This window comes from Lolium rigidum, chromosome 5, assembly GCF_022539505.1.
Source record: "Lolium rigidum isolate FL_2022 chromosome 5, APGP_CSIRO_Lrig_0.1, whole genome shotgun sequence".
Taxonomy (NCBI): Eukaryota; Viridiplantae; Streptophyta; class Magnoliopsida; order Poales; family Poaceae; genus Lolium; species Lolium rigidum.
Genome location: NC_061512.1, coordinates 127,747,311 through 127,770,826, shown reverse-complemented (window position 1 = coordinate 127,770,826; position 23,516 = coordinate 127,747,311). Strand labels below are relative to the sequence as shown.

The window sequence follows — 23,516 nt, the reverse complement described above, 5'->3', positions numbered from 1 at the left end:
CATTTTGTGTTAGATCTACCGTTATTACGGTTCGTGCGATTTCTAGTTCAATCCTTTTTTGTTAGATCTTGCGTTATTGCTGTTAAAATTACGTTTCTAGTTCGATCCTTTTGTGTTAGATCTTGCGTTATTAGTGTTTGTGATTTGCTTTGTTTAAGATTTGTACCGATGATGATGAATATTTGGGCATAAATTGATTCGGGGTTTGGTCGGTAAACAATTGGTGTGTACAAATTTGTTGTGCATGATCTTTGGTTTACGCGCTCAAATCCACGGATATAAGTGTGTCCAATGTAGCGAGGCTACCTCTTTTTTTCGAGCCCATATTATCATGCATGATTTTTGTTCACTCTCTGTTCCATCATCGTTGCAATTGACTCAGGTGTTTTTTGCACGATCTTTGGTGCTCGTGACGGGTGCGGAGCGAGCGGCGTCGGCGGCGACGACGAGTCCTTCCCACCAAGACTCGTCACGTCCTCGGAAGTGCGGTCCGGCCATTACGATGGCCCTTTTGCTCGAGGCATTTACAAGTGCCTTACGCAACGGGAAGCTCCGCGCCACAGAGCTTCAACTCCCTGGTGAACCATGCGAGATCCATTGGCGGATTGGCGCTGGGAGTTGGAAGGACCGTGAACGTGCATGCGTACATGGCCAAACACAAAGCACTTGGGATTCACTGCGCAACCTCCAAGCGGAGTCACCGCGCTACTGGAGGCGTTAGACGTGCCCTCTTTTGCACTCTCTGTATGTATTTGCTCTATACGTAGAGCAGCTTAATTTCATGTAAATTGTAGCTTATGTTGGATCTGTCGGTGCTACTTTTGGATGCATTACGAGATATATCTATGCTGAAGTATACCCACAACACTAAAGTCTAGATAATTTCTAGTATTGAGTTTTGAACAACAAGGAAGACGGTGTAGAGTCTTATAATGTTTTCAATATGTCTTTTATGTGAGTTTTGCTGCACCGGTTCATCCTTGTGTTTGTTTCAAACAACCTTGCTAGCCTAAACCTTGTATCGAGAGGGAATACTTCTCATGCATCCAAATCCTTGAGCCAAACAACACTATGCCATTTGTGTCCACCATACCTACCTACTACATGGTATTTCCCGCCATTCCAAAGTAAATTGCTTGAGTGCTACCTTTAAACAATTCAAAATTTATCACCTCTGATTTGTGTCAATGTTTTATAGCTCATGAGGAAGTATGTGGTGTTTATCTTTCAAACTTGTTGGGCAACTTTCACCAATGGACTAGTGGCTTCATCCGCTTATCCAATAATTTTGCAAAAAGAGCTGGCAATGGGATTCCCAGTCCCAAATTAATTAACAAAAAAAGGCACTCCTCCATGGTATGTGATTGTTGGACGGCACCCGAAGGATTCGGTTAGCCATGGCTTGTGTAAGCAAAGGTTGGGAGGAGTGTCATCATAATAAAACTAAAATAAAAAGGCACTCCTTCATGGTATGAGATTGTTGGCGGTGCACCCGAGGATTCGGTTAGCCATGGTTTGTGAAAGAAAGGTTGGAAGGAGTGCCACTCAAAAATAAAATAAAATGGGAGCCGCTCTTTGAAGGTTTGTCTGGCAAGGGGGTTAGAGTACCCGCTACCATTCGTTGACAACAACATACACCTCTCAAAACTTTATTTTTATGCTCTCTATATGTTTTCAAAATCAAAGCTCTAGCACAAATATAGCAATCGATGCTTTTCCTCTATGAGGACCATTCTTTTACTTTCAATGTTGAGTCAGTTCACCTATTTCTCTCCACCTCAAGAAGCAAACACTTGTGTGAACTCGTGCATTGATTCCTACATACTTGCTTATTGCACTTATTATATTACTCTATGTTGACAATATCCATGAGATATACATGTTACAAGTTGAAAGCAACCGCTGAAACTTAATCTTCTTTTGTGTTGTTTCAATACCTTTACTTTGAATTATTGCTTTATGAGTTAACTCTTATGCAAGACTTATTGATGCTTGTCTTGAAGTGCTATTCATGAAAAGTCTTTGCTTTATGATTCACTTGTTTACTCATGTCATACATATTGTTTTGATCGCTGCATTCACTACATATGCTTTACAAATAGTATGATCAAGATTATGATGGCATGTCACTCCGTAAATTATCTTTGTTATCGTTTTACCTGCTCGGGACGAGCAGTAACTAAGCTTGGGGATGCTGATACGTCTCCAACGTATCGATAATTTCTTGTGTTCCATGCCACATTATTGATGTTATCTACATGTTATATGCACACTTTATGTCATATTCGTGCATTTTCCGGAACTAACCTATTAACAAGATGCCGAAGTGCCGGTCTCTGTTTTCTGCTGTTTTTGGTTTCAGAAATCCTAGTAACGAAATATTCTCGGAATCGGACGAAATCAACGCCCAGGTTCCTATTTTACCCGGAAGCATCCAGAACACACGAGAACCGCCAGAGAAGGGAGGCAGGGCCACCAAACCCTACCCCGGCGCGGCCAAGGGGGGGCGCCCCCTAGGGTGTGGGCCCCCCTTCGACCTTCCTGCGCCGCCTCTTCGCCTATAAGAAGCCCCCGGGTCGAAAACCCGATACCAATTGACGAAACCCACGTAAACCCGCCGGAGCCGCCGCCATCGCGAAGCCAAGATCCGGGGGACAGGATCTCTGCTCCGGCACCCCGCCGGAGCGGGGAAGTGCCCCCGAAGGCTTCTCCATCGACACCGCTGCCATCTCCACCGCCATCTTCATCACCGCTGCTGCTCCCATGAGGAGGGAGTAGTTCTCCATCGAGGCTCGGGGCTGTACCGGTAGCTATGTGGTTCATCTCTCTCCTATGTGTTTCAATACAATAATCTCATGAGCTGCCCTACATGATTGAGATTCATATGATGATGCTTGTAATCTAGATGTCATTATGCTAGTCAAGTGAGTTTTACTTATGTGATCTCCTGGAGACTCCTAGTCCCACGTGTGTAAAGGTGACAAGTGTGTGCACCGTGTGGGTCTCTTAGGCTAGATTTCACGAATACTTATTCACCGTTGAATGGCATAGTGAGGTGCTTATTTATATCTCTTTATGATTGCAATGTATTTGTATCACAATTTATCTATGTGCTACTCTAGTGATGTGTTATTAAAGTAGTTTTATTCCTCCCGCACGTGTGCAAAGGTGACAAGTGTGTGCACCGTGTTAGTACTTGGTTTATGCTATGATCATGATCTCTTGTAGATTATGGAGTTAACTATTGCTATGATAATATTGATGTGATCTATTCCTCCTACATATGCATGAAGGTGACAAGTGTGCATGCTATGCTAGTACTTGGTTTAGTCTCGTTGATCTATCTTACACTAAAGGTTACTAAAACATGAGCATTATTGTGGAGCTTGTTAACTCCGGCATTGAGGGTTCGTGTAATCCTACGCAATGTGTTCATCATCCAACAAAAGTGTAGAGTATGCATTTATCTCGTTCTGTTATGTGATCGATGTTGAGAGTGTCCACTAGTGAAAGTCTATTCCCTAGGCCTTGTTCCTAAATAATGCTCGAGTTACTACTGCTTGTTTACTACTGTCTGCGTTACTACTATCGCGTTACTATCGCTTGTTTATCGTTTTATCACGTTACTACTGCTGCAATACCACCACCATCAACTACACGCCAAGCACTTTTCTCGGCACCGTTGCTACTCGCTCATACTTATTCATACCACCTCGTATTTCACTATCTCTTCGCCGAACTAGTGCACCTATTAGGTGTGTTGGGGACACAAGAGACTTCTTGCTTTGTGGTTGCAGTGGTTGCATGAGAGGGATATCTTTGACCTCTTCCTCCCTGAGTTCGATAAACCTTGGGTATCCACTTAAGGGAAACTTGCTGCTGTTCTACAAACCTCTGCTCTTGGAGGCCCAACACTGTCTACAAGAATAGAAGCTCCCGTAGACATCAAATATCATGATGGCCGGATTGGGAGGTCTAGCAATGGAGGTCAAAGTCTATGCGCTGGTGAGGAACTTGCTTGGTGTTCTGGGCTTGCAACAGCAGTATGAAAGTGGGGGCGGCAGCACAGGTGAAGTTCAGAGTCCTTCCATTCAGGATGAAAATCTAAGGTCTGGTCTTAATTGGTTGTGCCTGGCAATGACCTAGTTGAAGGCATTATTTTGAATGTGCGGACTATCTTCATGGTGAAAACCTAAGATCTTCGATCGGGCGACGACGGCGTTGGTGCACCGTTCCCTTCTTGGAGGCTTCGCTTTTGAAGAGTCTGGAGTTCAGGTGTTGTCATGGTGGTGATTGTATTGTTGTTGCTAGGGCTGGAATGCTATGGCGGGACTCTTTTTTCTTACCTTCTTTTCTCTTTTTTGACTGTGTGCATCCGTATTGTCATTAGGATGGTGCGTTGTTGCTGGGTGTAATTGGTATCTTCTGATATTAATATATTCCCTTCATCGGAAAAAAGCTACTCTTAAAATGCTCAAATGCACTTGCCGGTTCTAGTCCTGAATGATTGAAACACTAATGTAAGGAGTTGCCAAATTATTCTGATGATGCACGTGAAGACATATACAACTGAATTCAGAATTCGGTGAGTTGATAAGTTTCTACTGAAAGTACAAAACTTTGGTGATCCAAACTTTAATACTTACAGAAAACATGAAGTAACTGCACAGCGCCTGGCTTGCCACAAACCAAAATGAACTGCATAATTTTGCATCTATGCTTGCAAGAGTAGCACACATTCAGATAGAAAAAGTATGTATTAGCAACGAACTCCCACCATAAGGGCGCAAGGCACTTCCCCTTAGTAAATTTTGAATATCACTAGACGCTTGGCGAAATGGAAAGAGAATTTGTATTGCCTTGTGCATAGTTATATAACAAGAAAATCAAACCAAATGGGCTTTCCCTACGGTATCACAGTCAAAAAAGAAAGAAATGGAAAGAGAATTAGCATATGAATAAAAAACTGAACATAGTTTCCAACCAAAGAATCTCCTATGGAAAAAAACTGAATCATTAAGAAGGTGATACATTATCTATAAGAACAAAATAAATTTCGTTTTCACATTCTGAAGCCATGGCAACTTTTCTTGTAGTGCTATGTCGTGGCATGCTTTCGTGGTAGGCTCCCTCGATGGCTTAGTAAGGGACGATGGAAGAGCGACAATATACTTGACTGCTACTTCCAGAGGATCCTAGGGGCGTCAAGATATGGTGGTTGCGGTGTACGGGCTCACATCTGGCACATGGTGTGGGTGCACAACAAGCAGTGGTCTGATGTGGAGCTCGGTAGCCGGAGCGGTGGTTCTGATGGCGGCCATCCTCGGCGTGTAGCGAGGTTGGCCGTGTGGACCGTGGGGTACACCCACTGTACAAGACAGTCCGATGTGCGGTGAGTCTGGGCCCTGAAGCACAAATTTCCATAGGGCAGTAGTTCTCGTTGGGCCTAGGGGTGCGGCGGGAAACACAAACTTGAAGGACCGAGACGTTTCACTCCAAATCGTCGGTGGAGCTACAAATTACAAGGGCCAGCAGAAAGTGGAAAATTACAAACATATCTACACTTTTAGCACAAAAGACCCTAAAAGTAAGCTAGGAAGCACAATCGGGTCCAGCTCCTTCTCCACCGAAATGAAGCACCGCAACACAGTCGACCGCCTCGTCGATAGGGACAAAGTCACTTCGGGCGGGGCAGCGGGAGATTGCTGTACCGGAGCCAAGGGGCCTCCTTGTAGGCATGGCAACCTGGAGGTTGATCAATTCCATCTATCGCCGGTCGGAAGGAACATAAGCCACCGACGGAGGTGGGAGTGGCCGTCCTTCGACCATCGGAAACGGCAGCGGACGCAACGCCACCGTGGAATCACTCCTAGAAAGAGAAGTCTCGCCGCTCCCTTGCTGTAGATCCAGCCAACAACAACCACCGGCTCTGAGGACTCGACCTTCTTCACCTCCATGGCCGCGAGCAACACCTCGCCGCCACAGCCAAGAGAAGCACCATCGCAGACCACCACCCACAACTCGAACGCGACGGTGATGCGCTCCACATCGGCATGGCGCCGAAGACCAAACCGTAGACACATATAGGGCGGAAACCAAACCTAGACGAACTTATACTACTACTACTATACATGGGGAGGGGCCACTCACCCTATCTCAATGCCGGCCACGCCGGGGAAGAGGGGTCTGCCGGCCCGGATCTGGTTGAACCTGGAGAAAGAAGGGGGAAATCGAGATCGGAGGAATTTGCTTTTATTTTGAAAGGCCCATTGCTCTGGTTTGGTGTTGCGAAGAGGATTCCATCATTCTATGCCGGGCCTGATTTGCTAAGTGTCCCTAGCCCAATGTTGAGATGGGCCAGACTTGCTCGTCCTTGTCACGAACCACCATTCTGCCCCTTTCCACTCAGACTCGAAACTCAACCGAATCGAATAAAAAAAAAAGCGAGCAGGATCCCGGAGTTGAAGAAGAAGCACCAAATCCTTGTAAATCTCCAAACCCTAGCGGAATCCCGGCCACCGTCTCCCTATCTATGATCCCGGGCCATGGACCCGGGGCCCTCGTCCGCGAGCGCTGACCCGTCCCCGCCGGAGGAGGAGGAGGAGGAGGAGGACAGCAGCAGCAGGTGGGTGGTCGTGCCGGGGAGCGAGGTGCTGGGCGCCGACGCGCCAAAGGTCGTCGGCTGGGAGGAGCTGCAGCAGGAGGTCGCGCGCCTCTGGAGCCTCTCCCCCGCGCTCGCCGCCGCCAGGGACCGCAAGGCTGCCCTCGCCGCGCGCCTCGAGTCCGCGCTCGAGGTACTTGATTTTTACTCGATCTGCTTATGATTGCCCTCCTTGCTCCGTCGTTAGTGGAATCGCCGGATCCTGTTGCGGGCTATCCCCTTTTGTGCTCTCTACGATTGGCACACTGGATCTTCGGTGTGCTTCGCTTTGCTCGCGAATCTAGTTGTGCTTCCGTTGGAGATGTCGGGTATTTTCCCACTCTTCGGTTTGCAGGCGACAGTTGCTTCGCCTTTCGGACCTGGTTTTAGTGTTTATACCTTGTAACCTAAGTCTCGTAGTCAGATTTTGATCGCAGATACACTAGATGGTCCATAAACATTTTTAATCGCACGTACTAGATGGTCCTTGAATTGTGAAAGAAAATGGTGCATCCGAATCATCGTGCATTTGTGCGACTTGATTCAAATCTATTTGTCAGTGCAACTTATATGTTTTATGGATGATTGAATTGTTCTGAAGGGAACTTAGGTCTGTTAGGAAGTACATCATGATTTCTTGTGGATGTTTGATTTGCGCTTCCAATATGTTCATGGACAGGCAAGAAAGACATTTCTCCAGCAGGATAATGAGTTGGCTGAAATGAGGCAGAGGGTGCAGTCACGTGCTGATTTTTTGGGGGAGTTGAGAATGCAAACAAAGGAATTGTCTGCCAATGTTGAGGATCGGAGGGAACAACTTTGTGTCAAGATCAGAACGCTGACAGTAGCAGACAAAACTGCCGGCGCAGCACAAAGTAAATTGCAGGTATTATCTTGTGCGGACAAGATTGAGAAATGGTTGCACTTTTTCCCTTTTAGTCTCTGTTAAGAAAACACAAAAGTCTTCTGCATCAAATCTGCTGAAAGCGTCTGCTTTTCTTCTTGGTACTGAAGTTGTATGTCCATTTATGGATGTTTTATCGTGTAAACTCTAATGATAAATCTATCATTACTGAATTCATATGCTACATAATTATGCAGTGACTTACTGGATTGTGGCATGTATTTTCGTAGATTAAAATTTTGACTTGCTTTGAGTACTAGGTAAATAACATCATCTAAGCGACAATGTATTTGTTTACTCAAAATAAATTCTCTTGAATTTAGTACCCTGTGTACATTTGTTCTAGAAAGAAAAAATAATCTATGCATACAAACTGGATATTGTGGGAATATTATATTCCGCGAATCTCACTAGGACATTTTTTGTATGCATGGTGATTACAGGAACCTGGTGCATTGTTGTCAGGGGATTGTGGCCATGGTCGTCTTAAAAGTCTGGAACGAATGTTGCGGATGAGACAGCAATACATGATAGGACAAGTTGCTCAGATATATCCTGTGCGGCACTTGAAGGAGCACTCTCCCATAGTCAAGCCTGGATTGAACTCCAGCGTTGTTAGACCAGGTATGCCACTGTCCGTGTTGTGATCTTCATAAGTTGCCAATTCCGTATACTGGCTATCTGTAAATTTCTGTGCATGTGTTTTCACAAAGAGTATCAGTCATATTACTGGTGCGCCAGAATCACTGGCTTATTGTGTGTCTTGCTACTGATGCTTGCATGAACCAATTTGTGGGTGGATTAGTACATTTATTGTATAAATATTCACCTGTTATGCTTACTTGGATCGGATTTGTAACACTGCTCTTGCTAGTCATTTAGTTTCTTACTATGTTCTCCATACTATTAGGACATATTATTATGAAGTTGGCATTTAATGGAAAGCTCAATTCTATTTTTTTGAAGAATGAGATACTTTGGTTTCATTGTCCCTCTTAAGAAAATGCAATCTCACAGAGGTTACACTGTGCGCCAGAGAATTCTGGAACATTAATCTTAAAGTTTATCATCACAGAAATTTAACTTCTGAAGAATTTCAGGAGATGCTGATGCAATTTCGCCTAATGGCTCCCAAAACGGACAAACAGCTTTGGCCATTTTGGGTCTACAGTTATCAAAGCTTTCTATAAAAAAGACCAGCTACTTCAGTGACAAGACAGAGATTCAGAAATCTGCTACTCTTCTCGGATATGTTGCACATGTATGTATTTATATCTTGATGAATAGATTATTGACTACAAATTGACTTGAGCATTCCTTTGGATTTGCTTCCCCTCTCCTTTCTCTAGGAGTTAAAAACATTCTATGAGTTTATATGCTCTTGTAGAACGAAGAGACATTTAGATTAGATCGGCATATAACTGAATGTTGTTAGTCATTGTAACTTTTTTATTTAAACACTACAAGCGTGTCCTTTTTACCTACATACTGCTGATCTTTATTTATTCATTTCGAATCATAGGCAGTCTCCCTTATTGCATCGTATCTTGATGTTCCTCTTCGATATCCACTACGGTTGGGAGGTTCACATTCGTATATTGTTGATCATGCCCCTTCGGTTGACCCATCTATAGCCCCGGGAGTAAGTTCTTCTACCCCTTCGAGCACGAGCATGAGCATGAGGGCAACGGAATTCCCTCTGTTTTTTGAAGGCCAAGAAACAACAAGATCATCATATGCTATATTCTTGTTAAACAAGGTTGGTCAACCTCATATGCGTTTATGTAATGCAAAGTATTAACGAACGAAATTTGATTAAAAAAAGAGACCTGATTATGTCTATTCCCTAACCCCTTAGTTAGCATTCAATAGATTGTTTAGAATCTTAATCTAGACAGACTATAACTGCAGTTTTGTATTGAAGTGGGAAGTGAGTAGATAATTAGATATGGATCAAGATAGGATAAATGATCAAAGATAGAGCTTTATGTAAGTAGAAAAAGTGGCATCGCGTGAAAATGTTTGCATGTTTTCGACAACTTGGGAGTTGGAAGCTGTGTAAAAAATCATAAACGTGAGTTTAGTAATGCATGGGAATTGAAATGGTAATGGATTAATCCTCTTCTACGCTTCTAGACTACAGTATAGTTCTACTGTGGACTGGGTAGTTGTAGGCCAGTTATGTAGTACCTTAAATAGTTGGCTATAAAAAATCTTATCAGTATACTTCCATCCTATTATGCATTCATTACTTTTAGACATTAAGCTTCCTATTGTGTTTCCTGGCAGGATATTGAACAACTTCTGAACCACATTGGTGTTGAAAGTCTTGGCCCAAGACATGTATTAGCTAACCTCAAGCAGCTAACAACAATCGTCCAGTCACAACAATACATTTCTGGTTGATTTAACCCAAAGGAACAATTTTGAATTTCTGAGGGATATTGCTTATAGCAGAGTCCTAATGTAATATGGTGTTGTTTTTTAGCAAGCACCATTCTTTTCACAAGACACACATGAGTTCAGGTCTATGTTTGCTGATATGTTCATGTAAATGCGCAAATTTCTTTCTCGGTGTAAAATGTTCCCAATTCGATGTGTACAGGAAATAGATGGATAACAAATCAGATAGTAATGCACAAATTTGTCTTTTTTTTATCAGAACTGTGCAATGCTTGTTTTCCTAGCATTAAATATCCATTTCGACTTTTCGAGAAGACCGAGATTGAGGAGATGAGTCCCGTTTACTCCTGCAACTTCCTTTGTTCTCAGGGCCGACGCAAAAGTATTTTACTCGAGACTATTTGGCATTAGCCAGAATTGCACAACAGATCAGTGAATTGAGGAACTAAGTTGTTTATTTCTTCCCCTCACCTGGCCTTTCTTTATCTTTCATGCCATTGTGTCTAGTTTGTCGATCCCAGCACACAATGATGTGCGTCCAGCACGAAACACCCCACTCCAGTACTCCACCCCACAAGAAAAAGGTAAAGCACATGCTGCCATTTCAGAGACTCTCCATAATGGTACCGCACTCTTTGGAAGTGGAAAAACTAGCACCAGCTCAGCAAGCTGAGATCTCCTAGCATTGCTTCATGATGGACAAAGGTGGGAAATGGAGTCTCTGTATCAGCTTTGGACATGTACTGCTATGATGGTATCTGGGCATCTGGCTAACTTTCTCCTCACACTATGATCTCCAGGTCTGGAAGAGATGCCCAGGGCTGCCTTTTGCTGCCGACCAAAGCATTTTTCGTCTAGGAAAGCAAGGAATCCAACCACAGGAAAAGGAGGTAGCGCACCGCACTGCAGCTTCGTTCCTCTTTGCTTTGGCCTCGTTTCTTTACTTGTTCCCGTCTAGTTTCTTGGTCCAGTTCCATGTGAATGCCATTTCCCCACTGCATCTGGGCGAGACGTTAGGAGTTTGGGGCTCTCGCTGTCGTTTGTTCTTCACGGCAGGTGCGCCTGTTCTTGCCCATTGGTATTTCTCGTGATGGGCTGTGCTGATGATTTTGTTGGGTGCATTGTTGGTTCGCTTCTCTATGCTGTGATGAATCCTTGTTTTCTTCTGTGCATGTAACTTCTGTCAGTTTGTTCTGCAAGCTGGCTGTGCCTTGTAGTTCCGGCCGAGTTTGTTCCGTGCTTTTGGACATTTGCAAATCAGCAGTTGTGATTTAGAAATTAGCCATTGCTAGGTGCTTTTTTGCACTTGATCTCAATGATATGTTCAGTTCGTCTTGTAGAACAACGTTCTTTGTTAGTAGTCTTTTTTGCAGCAATAGGCATGTGATAGATAAAAATGTTGCTACTGTTTCTTCACTTTCTTCAAATCTGCAACTAGAATGATGCTGACTTGACCACCTTAGATCATGATTTCAATTCACACGCACATGCTTTAGTCACTAGTATCGAAATTGTTTCCATGCTAACGACCTGCTTCTTACTTCCTGTTATCAGGCCAGGATTGTGTATCATGAACAAATTTAAGCAGATGGCAAAGGATCTTGGTAAGAACGACCTTGTTCTGCACACCAAGAGAATGGTGGATTCCTCCGTCGAAGTCGGCTATCAATCTGAGTGTGATTATCCTTTGGTACTCGGCGCAGGAATTTTGTTGCTGCTTCTGCACAGGATCTGTCCTCCTCTACTTGCTTTCCTAGTGTCTTCCTCTCCACTCTTGCTGTTAACCGGGCTTCTTCTTGGAGCCCTTTTGAGTTATGGTGAACCAAGTTGCCCCTCGGTGATTGGGGAGGAAGCATCACAGACTTTGTCCGTCAAATCCGAAGTTTCCGTTGCTGACTGCTCAGTCGAGGGAGATGAAAATGTTACTGTTGAGACTCACTCGGAGAAGAGTAGTGCAGGATTTTATATCTCCGAGAGAACCCCTACTACTAACACACATGACATTCACTGGGAAGAAACAAATGTCACGTTTTTGGCAGCTAATACTGTTCTTAGCACAGAGTCTGCCCAGACCAGTGTCATTGCGGGAAGGGAAATGCATATTGAGAAAATCAGTGAGAAGGCTGAGCTGCAAGAATTTGAGAGCAGCAATACTGACAGCGGTAATTATGAAGCACACAACAATTATCAGTTGGGTGAATCCATGAGTCAATGCTGGAAGTCTGCTGATAGGCAGGATCCTTGTTATGACTCTGAATCTGATCTTACTGATGAAAGTTCTTCTCCTGATGCATCGATAACTGACATTATCCCAATGCTTGAAGAGCTGCACCCACTGATAGATATGGGGACAGGTCACCCCGCCTTGGCCTCCAGGGACAACTTGAATTCTTCATCAGATGATGATGAATATGACCTTGAGGAGGATGACGATGACACCTCAGACGATGAAGATGAAGGTGAGGAAGAGGAGAAAGATGATGGAAGAAATCAGGAGGATGTTATGGGAAATAGTAGCAGGGTAGACGGTCTGATGGAGTTGCAAAGAGCAAAAAATATCCTGAAGTTTGAACTTGACCATAGGCTAATGGACTTGCAAACCGCTGACGCAACAGAAAAATTGAAGGAGGCATCACGTTTTTATGTCCAGGTTCCTTCCATTTCAACACCGAGGGGGAAATCATTTGATCCTTCATGTGTCTCGGACGAAGTGATTGAGTTACCCCAGATACCTGATTCAGCGCCATCCGTCCTCCTTCCAAGCCAAAACCTATTTGACGACCATGACAGTCGATTGCAAGAAACTTGGACTCCTCGTTTGTACTCTCCAGCAACACAGCTTAAGCATGGAAACTTGCATGGGCGGCACTCTACTAATCCGCATCACAATGGCATGAAAGTGGAGAAAGGTGATATCAGTGGAGAGGATGCTCTTCGTAGTTCCTCAGGCATTGATGCTGCTGAGCTAGGGAAGGATGGCAAGTTATCACAGGAAGCGCGTGTAGGCGAAGAAATCAAAATTCTAAGTGCAGCAAGTTCAGGTGCGGATGTGCTTAAAGTAGATAATGAAAGGCATGAAGACAATAAGAATGCTGATTTCAGTGATGATGTAAATTCCTTTTCTATCAAGGAAAATGGATCTGGCACTTCAGAAGCAAAGGATTCAGTTATTGCAGGTAAAATTGTTGTGTTTTGCAGACTAATACTACCTCTGTCTATAAAAGGATGTCGAAAGTTTGTCTAAATTTGGATGTATCTAGACACCATTTAGTCTATAGCAACATCCAAATTTAGATAAATTTTCGATGTCCTTTTAGAGTAGATATATTGCAATTTGTTTCTAAATAAGAGTGATATCTTGCAGGTAGTGAGGAATCTACATTGTGCTGTCTATCCAAAGCAAATAATTCAGAGCAGCTTGTCGTCCAAGCGAATTCCATCGATGAAGTTAACTCTTTATTCAGGTGCCGCATGGAAGAAGTACTAGTGCAGTCCATTTCAGAGCCCATTATCGGACAACCCTTGACAGTTAAGCTTGAAGATGAATTGAGTGACCCGGCGTTATCTTCAGATTCTGGGGCGATTCAAGAAAAAACAGGTGAAGCATTTCCTGCAGTAGGTGAGCGTAGTCCAGAACTGACAATTGGAGATGGATCCAGAGAACTCCTAACTGTAGAAAATCAGCAGATTGCAGATAATTCTGGCCTCCATGTTATGGAGGTAATTTCAGCTCAAGAGATGAAAACAGTGTTCAAGCAACTCGAACATGTGCCCCATGATAGCTCAGGTCACACGCTTGCTCAAGAAGATACTTGGGGAAGTGCTTCTAACATGCTACCTCTTGAAACAAAGCCCGTCGAAGATGCCGGCTCCGCTTTTGAGGAGTTAAACTCTGGCCATAGCAAAATGGAAACGTCTCAAGATGGTGAGGGAGATCTGAAGCCATTTGAGCTCATCTCTCCCCTGCAGGTTAAGGAGACCCAAACTCTGGATCAGGATTCTGATTGTGACACACTTAACACTGGTATTAAAGAAACCAAGCCCGAAGATTCAGCTGAAAAGCCAAAATCTGTTGTTGAAGGGAGCCATGAGGAAGATGTTTGAAGTTGCAACACAGGATCCCGGCATGGACCCACTTCTGGAGAGGAAAGTTTCAAATAGCTTTGATGTGAGAAACTGAAGTCAAGTTTCAAATAGCTTTGATGTGAGAAACTGAAGCCAAGTTTCAAATAGCTTTGATGTGAGAAACTGAAGCCAAGTTTCATAAACCCAGAGCTCAAAAAATACTACCCACTCAGACCTTTTTGGAGAATACTGTATTTGAATCTTGAATAGCTATGTTCGCAGATGTTTTTGTTTCGTTTCGTTTTTACTAATAGGCTGATAGCAGAGTTTGAAGTTGAAACGAGCTGTATTCTTCTGTACTTAATAATGTTGCTGGAGTCCTGCCGATTAACCCTGATACAATCAACTCCATACTGTATTAAAAGGAAGTAATCGCGCAAATCGTCCAAATGCAACTCATACGCAAAGTGCTTAACACGCTACTGTCTCTGATCAGAATTGGAAGACTTCTTCAAATTATAGCGATCAAACATTTGTAAGTTCGGCCATCTACACTCATCATAAAAATTAATTTCAAAATGTATTTTTTTTTGTGCGAGGCAACATGTTTGCACATAAATAGAGTCATCTTGAAACTCTCTATCGACGTGTATAAAGGCTTGCATTCTGGATTGGAGGTAGTAGCACCAGCAACTAGCAAGCGATATAGCTGTCAAAATAAGAAAAACTAGCAAGCACAGCCTAGTACTACTCCGTATTACTGTACAAGACAAGAGATAGCCTGGTTAAAACACAATAGAAAAAGTCTCAAGCCAAAAAATTAGAAGCCGCATCACGAAACAAATTTACGGCGGGGATGTACACGAACATCACAAGATAATGCAGGCCTGCACCCATAAAACTATCAATTCAGACCCCTAATTATTTACCCCTTAATCACTCCGTACAGTAGATACTACTCCATTAGAGAGAGGGATATGCGAAATATGTTGGATGTTGTATTGAGTCTTATATGCGAGTATATATAGTGGTATAAGATTTTGAGGATAAGAAGACTCCTAAAGATATGGTAGGATACGGATTGCAAATCCTAAACTACCAAATACATTCACACATAATATATCTCCAACACCCATAATAATGATGTACTAAAGCAAATCTAAATGTTCGCACATTAATATAAAATGAAATCGCATATTTTTTCCCTCACTGCTGAGATTAAAATCTTTTTTTGCAAAAAAAAAAAAATGCAATCAGGTTTGAACATCGTGAGATGACCGTTTCCCCCTCAGTTGTCACTTTCGCCTCACGCGTTGTCTTCTCCCTATAAGACCAAGCAAGCCTCCACTCGCACGCAGCTCCATCACACACTCTTCTCCACCATTTCTCCCGAGCTCACGTCACCACGACTCCGCCCGCGACCGCCATGGTCGACCGCGTCCACCCAATGCCATCGCCGCCGCATCCCGCGTCCCCGCCGTCACCGGGCAAGGAGGAGGACGCGGCGGCGGCGGCGGCCACGGAGACCACGCCGCTCCACCCGGCCTTCCACGCCCCGCCGGTGGCGCCGCCGGGCATGTACATCGTGCAGATCCCCAAGGACCAGGTCCTGCGCGTGCCTCCCCCCGACCGGGCCCGCCGCTACAGGGCCCTCGCGGGGCGCCCGGCCCGGCAGCGCCGCCTGCGCCGCGCCTGCTTCGGCGCCTGCGGGGCCGTGCTCCTCCTGCTCCTCGCCGCCGCCGCGCTCGTCGGCGCCGTCTACCTCGTCTTCCGCCCCCGCGCGCCCGCCTTCTCCGTCTCCTCCCTCTCCATCCGCGGCCTCGACGCCCAGTCCTCCTCGGCCTCGGCGCTCTCCCCGGTGCTCGACCTCGCCGTGCGCGCGGACAACGGCGCGAACGGCAAGGTCGGCGTCGACTACCGCGGCGGCGGCGAGGTGTCCGTGTCCTACTCCGGCACGCGCCTCGCGGCCGGAGCCTGGCCGGCGTTCCGCCAGCCGCCGAGGAACGTCACGGCGCTCTCCGCGACGCTGAGCGGCGCCGGCGTGAGCTTCAGCGACGAGCAGAGGAAGCAGCTCGCCGCGGAGCAGGCGGCGCGCGCGGTGCCGCTCACGGTGGAGGCGCGGGTGCCGGTGAGGCTGCTGTTCGGGAAAGTGCTGCGGACGTGGACGGTGGACGTCAAGGCGACGTGCCGGGTGACGGTGGACACGCTGGCCGGCGAGGCGGCGGCGGCCGGCAGAGGGTGTCGGGTCAAGGTCAGGCCGTTCCTGTGGTGGTGGTGGTAGCTGGCGATCGCCGGCGCCGCTCGTGGTGAAGATGGGTTAACGGCTAGCGAAATTAATGGCGGCGGAGGCATCGATGGAGTGAACTAAAATTTGTAATTTATGGAGATTATTTTGGGTTGTTTGGAATACATTATTACTATCTTAGTCCCGCATGTAACTACTCCCTCGTCGTATAATGACACGGTCTTTCAAAATGTAATTTTGATCACTAATTAAGGAACCTACTCAAAATGTTGTGCTGAGCTTTGTATAAGCAATTATTTTTGAGAAAAACCTATTCATGGGATCTTCAAATTCAGCTGAAAAGCATTTCTTGAATCTTGGTGGTCCAAGATTTAAGAGTTTCCAAATATGGGGTTGTGTATTTTTGGTCTCTGGAGTAGGAAAACACTTTCGGTACCATCAGAATATCTAGAATTACCATCGATTCGTGGTAAATCAAATTTACTACCTTGTTCTATTCTGAGTACCAATTAAGAGCCTCTTGTTCGTAAAAAACAAGACTTTCACCACACGCAAAAAAAAAAGCTAACGCCTCACTGACTTAAATGACTCTAGAGGACTATTGAGGTGTTCGGATTTGTCTAAATTTGCCGTCCAACAACAATATTCACCAAAAGACACGGGACCCTCCTCGGGGAGGTGTACTTTCTGCGGTAAATTTGAGGATACTAATCATATCTTTTTCACGTGCTCTCTGGCGAAATTCGTGTGGAGTGCATCTAGAAAACTGCTTGAGCGCTTGTGGAACCTGACATGTTTCATGGATGTCTATAGGTTGTGGCATCGTTGTGTAGGCTAAATAATTTATTTTTTTGGATTAGCTGCACAACCCTATGTTGGACCGTATGGAACACAAGAAATAAGTTCTCAACTGAGGGATGCTTCCTAACACAGCCAGCTTATTGCCTTTATAAAATATCGATGTATCTGCAGGTGTGGAAGCCGATGACTAGGAGATATGACCACGAGGCCGTGGAAATGAGATCGGCATGATTCGTGCGCTTCACATCATGTCAGGGTTCCTACGATGTAGTGATCTATGGCTATTATCTTGTGGTATCTACCTTTGTTGTTGTGTGTATGGGGACATGACAAGAACCTTGTTGCATGCCTGGCATGACTTGTACTTTCATTCCGGATCATAGATCTTTCCGTCGTATTATGACTTGTACCTGGTTGGGGCTCCACTAATTTAAAGGTGAACTCTGCTTGAGCCTCCCGTCTAGATCTGTCTAGATTCGCAGGTATCTATACACTAAAACATGTTTAGGTACATTGTGAATCTAAATAAATCTACGACACCTATTTTCAATCAGAGAGAGTATATATTCATCTAAAAAATATTGAACCCGATTTTACCTCATTTAGCATTTGGCGCGTTCGATTAGATAAGATTGCCACGACAATAGTGCGTAAATCTTAGGGTGGCATCGACACAATTAGGTCTAACCTTCTCTACTCTATCAGTTCCATTCATCGTCGTCTCCTAATATTATGGAATCTCGATCATCATCGTACACCTTGGTCATGTTACACATCGGAGGAATAGAGTCCAAATTTTCTCAAATGGGGTAATTTGGAGAAATTTCATTGGATGTGTAACTAGTATCACAAATTCACAATTAGAGGGTAAAATGTGAATCCACTCCTTATTATTACCTAGTCGTACGTACCACCATCGCTTTCTTTAGCTTCATGATGATACGCAATGGTTTACCAAAATTACATACCAAACTAGTAATGAAAAAGCATAATTTCACGAGTAAAAATTGCCATAAGATTATATTTCAGTGTTATGAAGCTCCTATTCATAACACTCTAACAAGTGAACTATGCAGTTTACTAATTTTCATTTCTTTTCCGGGGAAATATAAAAGCATGACAAAGCATAGTGGTCGAGCGGCCGACCATGATCGTGTGCTTCAAGCTGCCTTGTCTTGTCCCGATGCCGCCTCAATCTTTCATTTGGAACTCAGGTGACCGTTTATTAATTATATGCGATGGTTAACATCACCTGTTGCCTCCTCGATCTTAATTTCTCGTTTTTTTATTTGTAACGTCACATTGTTGTGGCAACGGCTTGATCTTACTCAATACGCACTAGCTAGCTGGTCTTATGTATGTATCTTAACTGTTAATGAGCCTAAGCTCAGCTGGCAAAGGAACAGTTCAAACAAAAGCAGCCTCCTATCACCACTTGTCACAACGTAGCTATCACATGCTTACCTGATCCCAGATACTGAATAAATCTGTACAGAGCCTGCAGCTGTATTCCAATTCAGATTATATTTTTGATCGTGACACGGAAAGAGCTTACACCCCTCCGATCATGATCTGACGGATCTGGAGACAATCTGATGGGGATTGGAGACAGTAACCCTGCATGAGCATTGACCCCATGAAATTCTTTAAAACACAGGAGAAAATAGAACCATGCAATGCAGCACATGACTTGTGCAATGGCATAATTATAAATACTTGCTAAACCAACACGGCAACACCGGTCATCTATCTTGTCTTTGTCTTCACAGCTGGCTCAAGCTAGGCTTTGCCTAGCTGCATCAGTTATCAGCAAACAGAGTAGGTCAAGCAAGTAACTCCAACAAGGCACAAACCACCAACAAGCTAGTTCTTCAGGACCACCTAGTGATAGCAGCTAAGGTATGTACACAAACAAAAGTAACACTTGCACCGGCGATCTTACTAGTAAGAGCAGCAGAACAAGCGCATCACTTCTTCCTTCTCTTGGAAGACCTGGCTGGCTGTGAAGCACCTGCAGTTGATGCCTCCTCAGCAGCCTCGGCCCGGGCGCTCCTCGAGCTTCTCCTGGGCATCGCGGTCGAGGGGCCTGCCTCTTCAGCATCCTCCACCAGCTCAGCTTTGACTCCTTTCCGTTTCTTCCTCGAAGAACGCTCAGCTGATGGTGCTGATGGGATCTCCTGACCTTCCCCAGGATCATTCACATCCTCATCAGCATCATCTTCGCCTTCCTGCCTGGGCCATTCAGTAGCACAACCAGGACAAGCTCTCGTGGCCTACATGTTTAAGTGAATTAGCAGACCATGGCTCTAACATCAACATGAGTAACCATGGAACTGGAATTATAAAACTACCTTCCGCTGTGAAAATTTCTTCTTCAGGCAGTAGTTATGCATTCTTACATTGCATTCCTCACTAGGACAAGTAGATGCCTGTTGTGAATACAAATAATACAGATGTCAGAGCACAGCAACATTTGTAGAGAATCTGAACAACTTTTGTAGAGTATATGGTGCGGAGTAAGAAGAAAGAAGGCAAACACTATCTCAGGATCAGGGTAATCACATATCAATACCTTTATGGCAGCTTCATTGCAAACCACGCAAGATGGGATATCATTACCACGAAACCAGCTTCGGAGATCAAGAAATGATCTGATACCAAGACCAATCCTGCCCTCTGGGGTGTATGCCAGCCAACGATCTTGTATCAGTTCATGGAGAGTCTTATCCTTTTGGGAGAACAAGAAGCTTGTGATGGAATAAGGAAGACGAGATTGACTGTCTTGTGAACTGTCTGCAATTACGACCTGAGAGTAGAACAATCAGTAATTTATGATACCCAAATTACAATAAAGATTCAACTACAGTAAGCAGTAGGTATAATGGCTCCCATGCCACATAACATACGAAAATGTACATGTACAAATGATCACATATCGATCCTAGCTGCTTCTAAATCATAATTGACTGAAGCTACAGCACAAGCACATCTCATTTAGTATATCTAGAAATCTAATAATGTGTGGTAAATATGAAACATATGGTTGAGGTGAATGAAGCTTTAATCATGGTCACACCTTCAGCATTTGTGTCTTAAGCAGCTAGAGTTTTGTTCTTCTTGCATTTGTTAAAGTATCATAACAGTATGCCATACAAAAGTAAAAAAAAAAAGGTTTTACATAAAAAAAAGAGTTATGTGCCCATTACAGACTAGTACAACAAACCTGGTTGTCGATCCGGACGTTAAGAGCATCAATATCGGTTATGCTCCCATCGTTTCCACCATCCTGAACTATTGCTTCTAACTGCAACAAGAAGGATACATCATTTAAGCACTGAACTGAGCCAGTTGAACCAAGTGATTGCATACCAGTCCCTTGTAGAACGCAATCTGTGGCACGGAATACTTGGATCCAAGCTTTGATTCTTCATCAGCGATGGTGTTGACCACTCCATAGTAAACTGTTCCATCATACTGGTTCATGCACGCTCGCAGGTCAAAGTGCAAATACCCCAGTTCCTTATTGATCTTCCCAATCGTATCGCTGAACAGTTGCTGTTCACTGGCTGCAAATCATGATACAAGACATAAACGACAGGAAGCAAGGAGTTCGGTAAAATTAATTGCTTATGATATGTAGGCAATAAGTTCAGTAAAATTCACTTGTTTTATCTATTTTTGCTAGATTCAAGTAGCAAACCATGCCTCAGCTAAACTGAAAATGGCACAAAAGACACAGAAAAACGAACCAGTGTCATTCTTTGTTTTAGGGCAATCATAAGTGACTGGTAGTTGATCCTCCTATGAACAATCAAGTTACACTGCAGAAAATCCATTTTCTGACGAGGAAAGATTTTGCACCCTAAGGCCTTGTTTACTTCTCTCGTATTTTTCTTCCCAATGGGTATGGGGATGGGAGGGGATTTGGTGTTCACCCAATCCCCTCAAATACCCCTCCCCAAAAATACACTAGTATGATGGAGAGTTTTTGATTTAGGCAAAAAATGTGGGGATGGGAGGGGATGGGAGGGGATATCTCGGGATTATGTCGTTCAAAACCGGAGAAGTAAACGGACTAGTGGGGATTTTTCGGGATACGAAATAATCCCCTCCCATCCCCATAAATACCTTAGAAGTAAACAAGGCCTAAATGTGCTACATCAGTAAAGCCACGACACTATACAGCAGGGCCAAGATTTTATGGTAACAACTAATCACAAGTAGAAACGTTGCAGCATTACCCAGCAGGAAAGTACTAACGGTACATCCATCGAAATCGAACGGACGCTGGGCTAGAAGTTTCTACTGCCGCGCATTACATCAAACACCTGGGCGACTGGAAGTTCTCACTGGCGCATTACAACGAACACATAATAGGCGGCTACGAGTAACTAGAGGAGCGACGGATCCAAATCCAATCGGTGGGCGGGAGGAGAGAAGCGAGCAGGGCAGAGCAGCGGGCGGATACCGGGGTTCTTGCCGCTGACGGCGGTGAAGAGGGCGTGGAAGTCTGGCTCCGGGAGCGGCCCGCGGGAGAGCAGCGCCTGGAGCAGCGTGTGGTGCCGCCACGACAGCGGCGCCATCGATCTTCGATCTTGCAGCTCCTCCTTGGTGTGGGGTGGGGATCTCACGGGCGGGAGCGGGAGGAGGAGAAACCCTAGCTTGACGTGGAATAGGTGGGAGGGATTGGTTTCGCGTTCGCGGGAAGACGCCCAAAGACGCGGGAAATGTTGGTTCTAAGGATGGCAGTGGTAGATTGGTAGGGCATGGGAGGTAGGGATGTAAACGGATCGGATCGGATCGGATCGGATATTACTCTTATCATATTCTTTACCATATTTTTTTGTAACGGATTCGGATCGGAACGGATAATGGTCGGATGCGGATTCGGATGCGGATTATATCGGATTACGGATATGGAGCGGATTTGGACCGGACTCGGATCGGAAACGGATTATTAAGAAAATATACACATAAAAAATTAAAAGTATACTTTTCTATGTAAAATATGCTTGTAATTATAGAATATAGCTAAATATACACACTATTTCGTATAACAAAGCAATTTGTATACTAATAGCATACATATTTTGGCCGATGAACTAACTATATTGTCTAAATATTTAGGGTTGGGCTAATTTTTTCGGATTATCCACTTTGTAGACCTCGGATAATCCGCAAAATATGGCGGATAATCCGTATCCGTCGGCTAGTATCAATACCATATCCTCTACCATATCCGTCGGATATCCGCTTGATCACTATCCGCATCCGTATCCATATCCGGCGGATTTCTAAAAATGCATACCATATCCTCAAAAACGGATATGGAAGCGGATTCGGAGCGGAAATTATCCGTACCATTTACATCCCTAATGGGAGGGCAGAACAATACCACATTCATTTTTTCGATAAAGAAAATATATTAATATCACGAAGATACCAATTACAGATTGGGGCAATACGAATGCACACAGCTAAAAAAATATTACAGAAGAAAAAAAGGCCCGCTATAGTGAACACTATCTTGTAGCAACGACCAAACACCACCAAGACATCACGAGAAATCCATCTTTCTGGAGAACGATGTCTCTAAGAAGACAACATTGCAAAAGCGACGTCATCGCTCTGATCATAGATTTCACCCAGGAGAAAGTCTACGTTCACAAAACAATGCCTTGAACAAGGCCATTGCCAGACACAACGAATTAAGGCGGGCTTTTGGTTTCGCCCTGCAAGTTTAGACTCTAAATTTCTCCTATGATGTTGCCCCCCCCCCCCTCCCCACTTGCCGATGTCGCTGCTCCAAGTCATGAATCACGAAGCCAAAACCTCATCACCACCAGGTTCGAACCACCATTACCAATCCTCATATCTAAGCTTCCATATCATGCATAAAATTCAAGCCATATTCGTACGTACGGGTATAAAATTTTACCCATACTTATACTCGACGCGTAACCGTATCGATTGGGTACCCAATGGGTCAATCAAATAGTATGCAAGTTATTCACAATTCTTGATAACACTTTTCTACAAAAACAACTATCACAACTTAATAATAATCTCGTACGCATAACTTACAAAAAAAGATAACTTATAAAAAAGAGTAGACGATGTAGGGTTTGTAACGGAAAACAAAAAAAATCTAACTAGCGCAACTCGATTGCCTAGATCTATCTAGGAGTAATGTTGGAACGAAGATGGTTTCGGTGACGTACCTTCGTAGATCGAAAGTTGTCAACGTTTCGATAGAACGTGGATGATATAGTCGTACTTCATCGCCGATCTTGGGGTCGTGTTCATTCCTCCTGGTCCAACGTCAAGTGCCGCAAGTGCAGCACCTCATAGTTTCGCACACATATGGTGCTCAGTGCCACTCCTGTCTCCGATCTAGCGAAGGTGCGGAAGTAGATCTTCTGGATTCCGATCCCAGCAGCGCTCCCACGTACACTACA

At 44.4% G+C, this 23,516-nt stretch overlaps 4 protein-coding genes across 4 annotated transcripts; 3 read left to right on the top strand and 1 right to left on the bottom strand.

The window, feature by feature from the left end:
* Positions 1 to 5,246: 5,246 nt before the first annotated feature.
* LOC124656394 lies at positions 5,247 to 10,093 on the top strand. The gene is made up of 7 exons (XM_047195146.1): positions 5,247 to 5,392; positions 6,539 to 6,794; positions 7,320 to 7,526; positions 7,988 to 8,168; positions 8,645 to 8,805; positions 9,067 to 9,303; positions 9,834 to 10,093. Exons 1-7 carry the CDS (start codon positions 5,247 to 5,249, stop codon positions 9,948 to 9,950), a joined length of 1,305 nt encoding a protein of 434 aa, XP_047051102.1. The 3' UTR covers positions 9,951 to 10,093.
* A 554-nt stretch (positions 10,094 to 10,647) lies between these two features.
* On the top strand, positions 10,648 to 14,051 carry LOC124656393. The gene is made up of 5 exons (XM_047195145.1): positions 10,648 to 10,652; positions 10,748 to 10,837; positions 10,906 to 11,003; positions 11,502 to 13,123; positions 13,312 to 14,051. Exons 4-5 carry the CDS (start codon positions 11,518 to 11,520, stop codon positions 14,049 to 14,051), a joined length of 2,346 nt encoding a protein of 781 aa, XP_047051101.1. The 5' UTR covers positions 10,648 to 10,652; positions 10,748 to 10,837; positions 10,906 to 11,003; positions 11,502 to 11,517.
* Positions 14,052 to 15,438: 1,387 nt separating this feature from the next.
* On the top strand, positions 15,439 to 16,445 carry LOC124651065 (NDR1/HIN1-like protein 13). The gene has a single exon (XM_047190216.1). It carries the CDS (start codon positions 15,439 to 15,441, stop codon positions 16,291 to 16,293), a length of 855 nt encoding a protein of 284 aa, XP_047046172.1. The 3' UTR covers positions 16,294 to 16,445.
* A 2,321-nt stretch (positions 16,446 to 18,766) lies between these two features.
* Positions 18,767 to 21,727, bottom strand: LOC124655075 (non-structural maintenance of chromosomes element 1 homolog). The gene is made up of 6 exons (XM_047194042.1): positions 21,527 to 21,727; positions 20,428 to 20,624; positions 20,282 to 20,362; positions 19,631 to 19,864; positions 19,410 to 19,487; positions 18,767 to 19,331 (listed from the first exon to the last, which is right to left on the bottom strand). The coding sequence occupies exons 1-6, from the start codon at positions 21,639 to 21,641 to the stop codon at positions 19,026 to 19,028; spliced, it is 1,011 nt and encodes a 336-aa protein (XP_047049998.1). The 5' UTR covers positions 21,642 to 21,727; the 3' UTR covers positions 18,767 to 19,025.
* Between the last annotated feature and the right edge of the window lie 1,789 nt (positions 21,728 to 23,516).

Bases quoted from the DNA above. Each gene is read 5' to 3' on its own strand.
- LOC124656394 (XM_047195146.1), top strand. From the start codon at position 5,247: ATGGTGTGGGTGCACAACAAGCAGTGGTCTGATGTGGAGCTCGGTAGC. The intron at 5,393-6,538 runs GTGAGTCTGGGC...CTATCTATGATC, and splicing joins ACAAGACAGTCCGATGTGCG to CCGGGCCATGGACCCGGGGC. The intron at 9,304-9,833 runs GTTGGTCAACCT...GTTTCCTGGCAG, and splicing joins CTATATTCTTGTTAAACAAG to GATATTGAACAACTTCTGAA.
- LOC124656393 (XM_047195145.1), top strand. From the start codon at position 11,518: ATGAACAAATTTAAGCAGATGGCAAAGGATCTTGGTAAGAACGACCTT. The intron at 13,124-13,311 runs GTAAAATTGTTG...GATATCTTGCAG, and splicing joins AAAGGATTCAGTTATTGCAG to GTAGTGAGGAATCTACATTG.
- LOC124651065 (XM_047190216.1), top strand. From the start codon at position 15,439: ATGGTCGACCGCGTCCACCCAATGCCATCGCCGCCGCATCCCGCGTCC.
- LOC124655075 (XM_047194042.1), bottom strand. From the start codon at position 21,641: ATGGCGCCGCTGTCGTGGCGGCACCACACGCTGCTCCAGGCGCTGCTC. The intron at 20,363-20,427 runs GTATGCAATCAC...TTCTTGTTGCAG, and splicing joins TTGCGTTCTACAAGGGACTG to TTAGAAGCAATAGTTCAGGA. The intron at 19,332-19,409 runs GTAGTTTTATAA...TTAAACATGTAG, and splicing joins AGAAATTTTCACAGCGGAAG to GCCACGAGAGCTTGTCCTGG.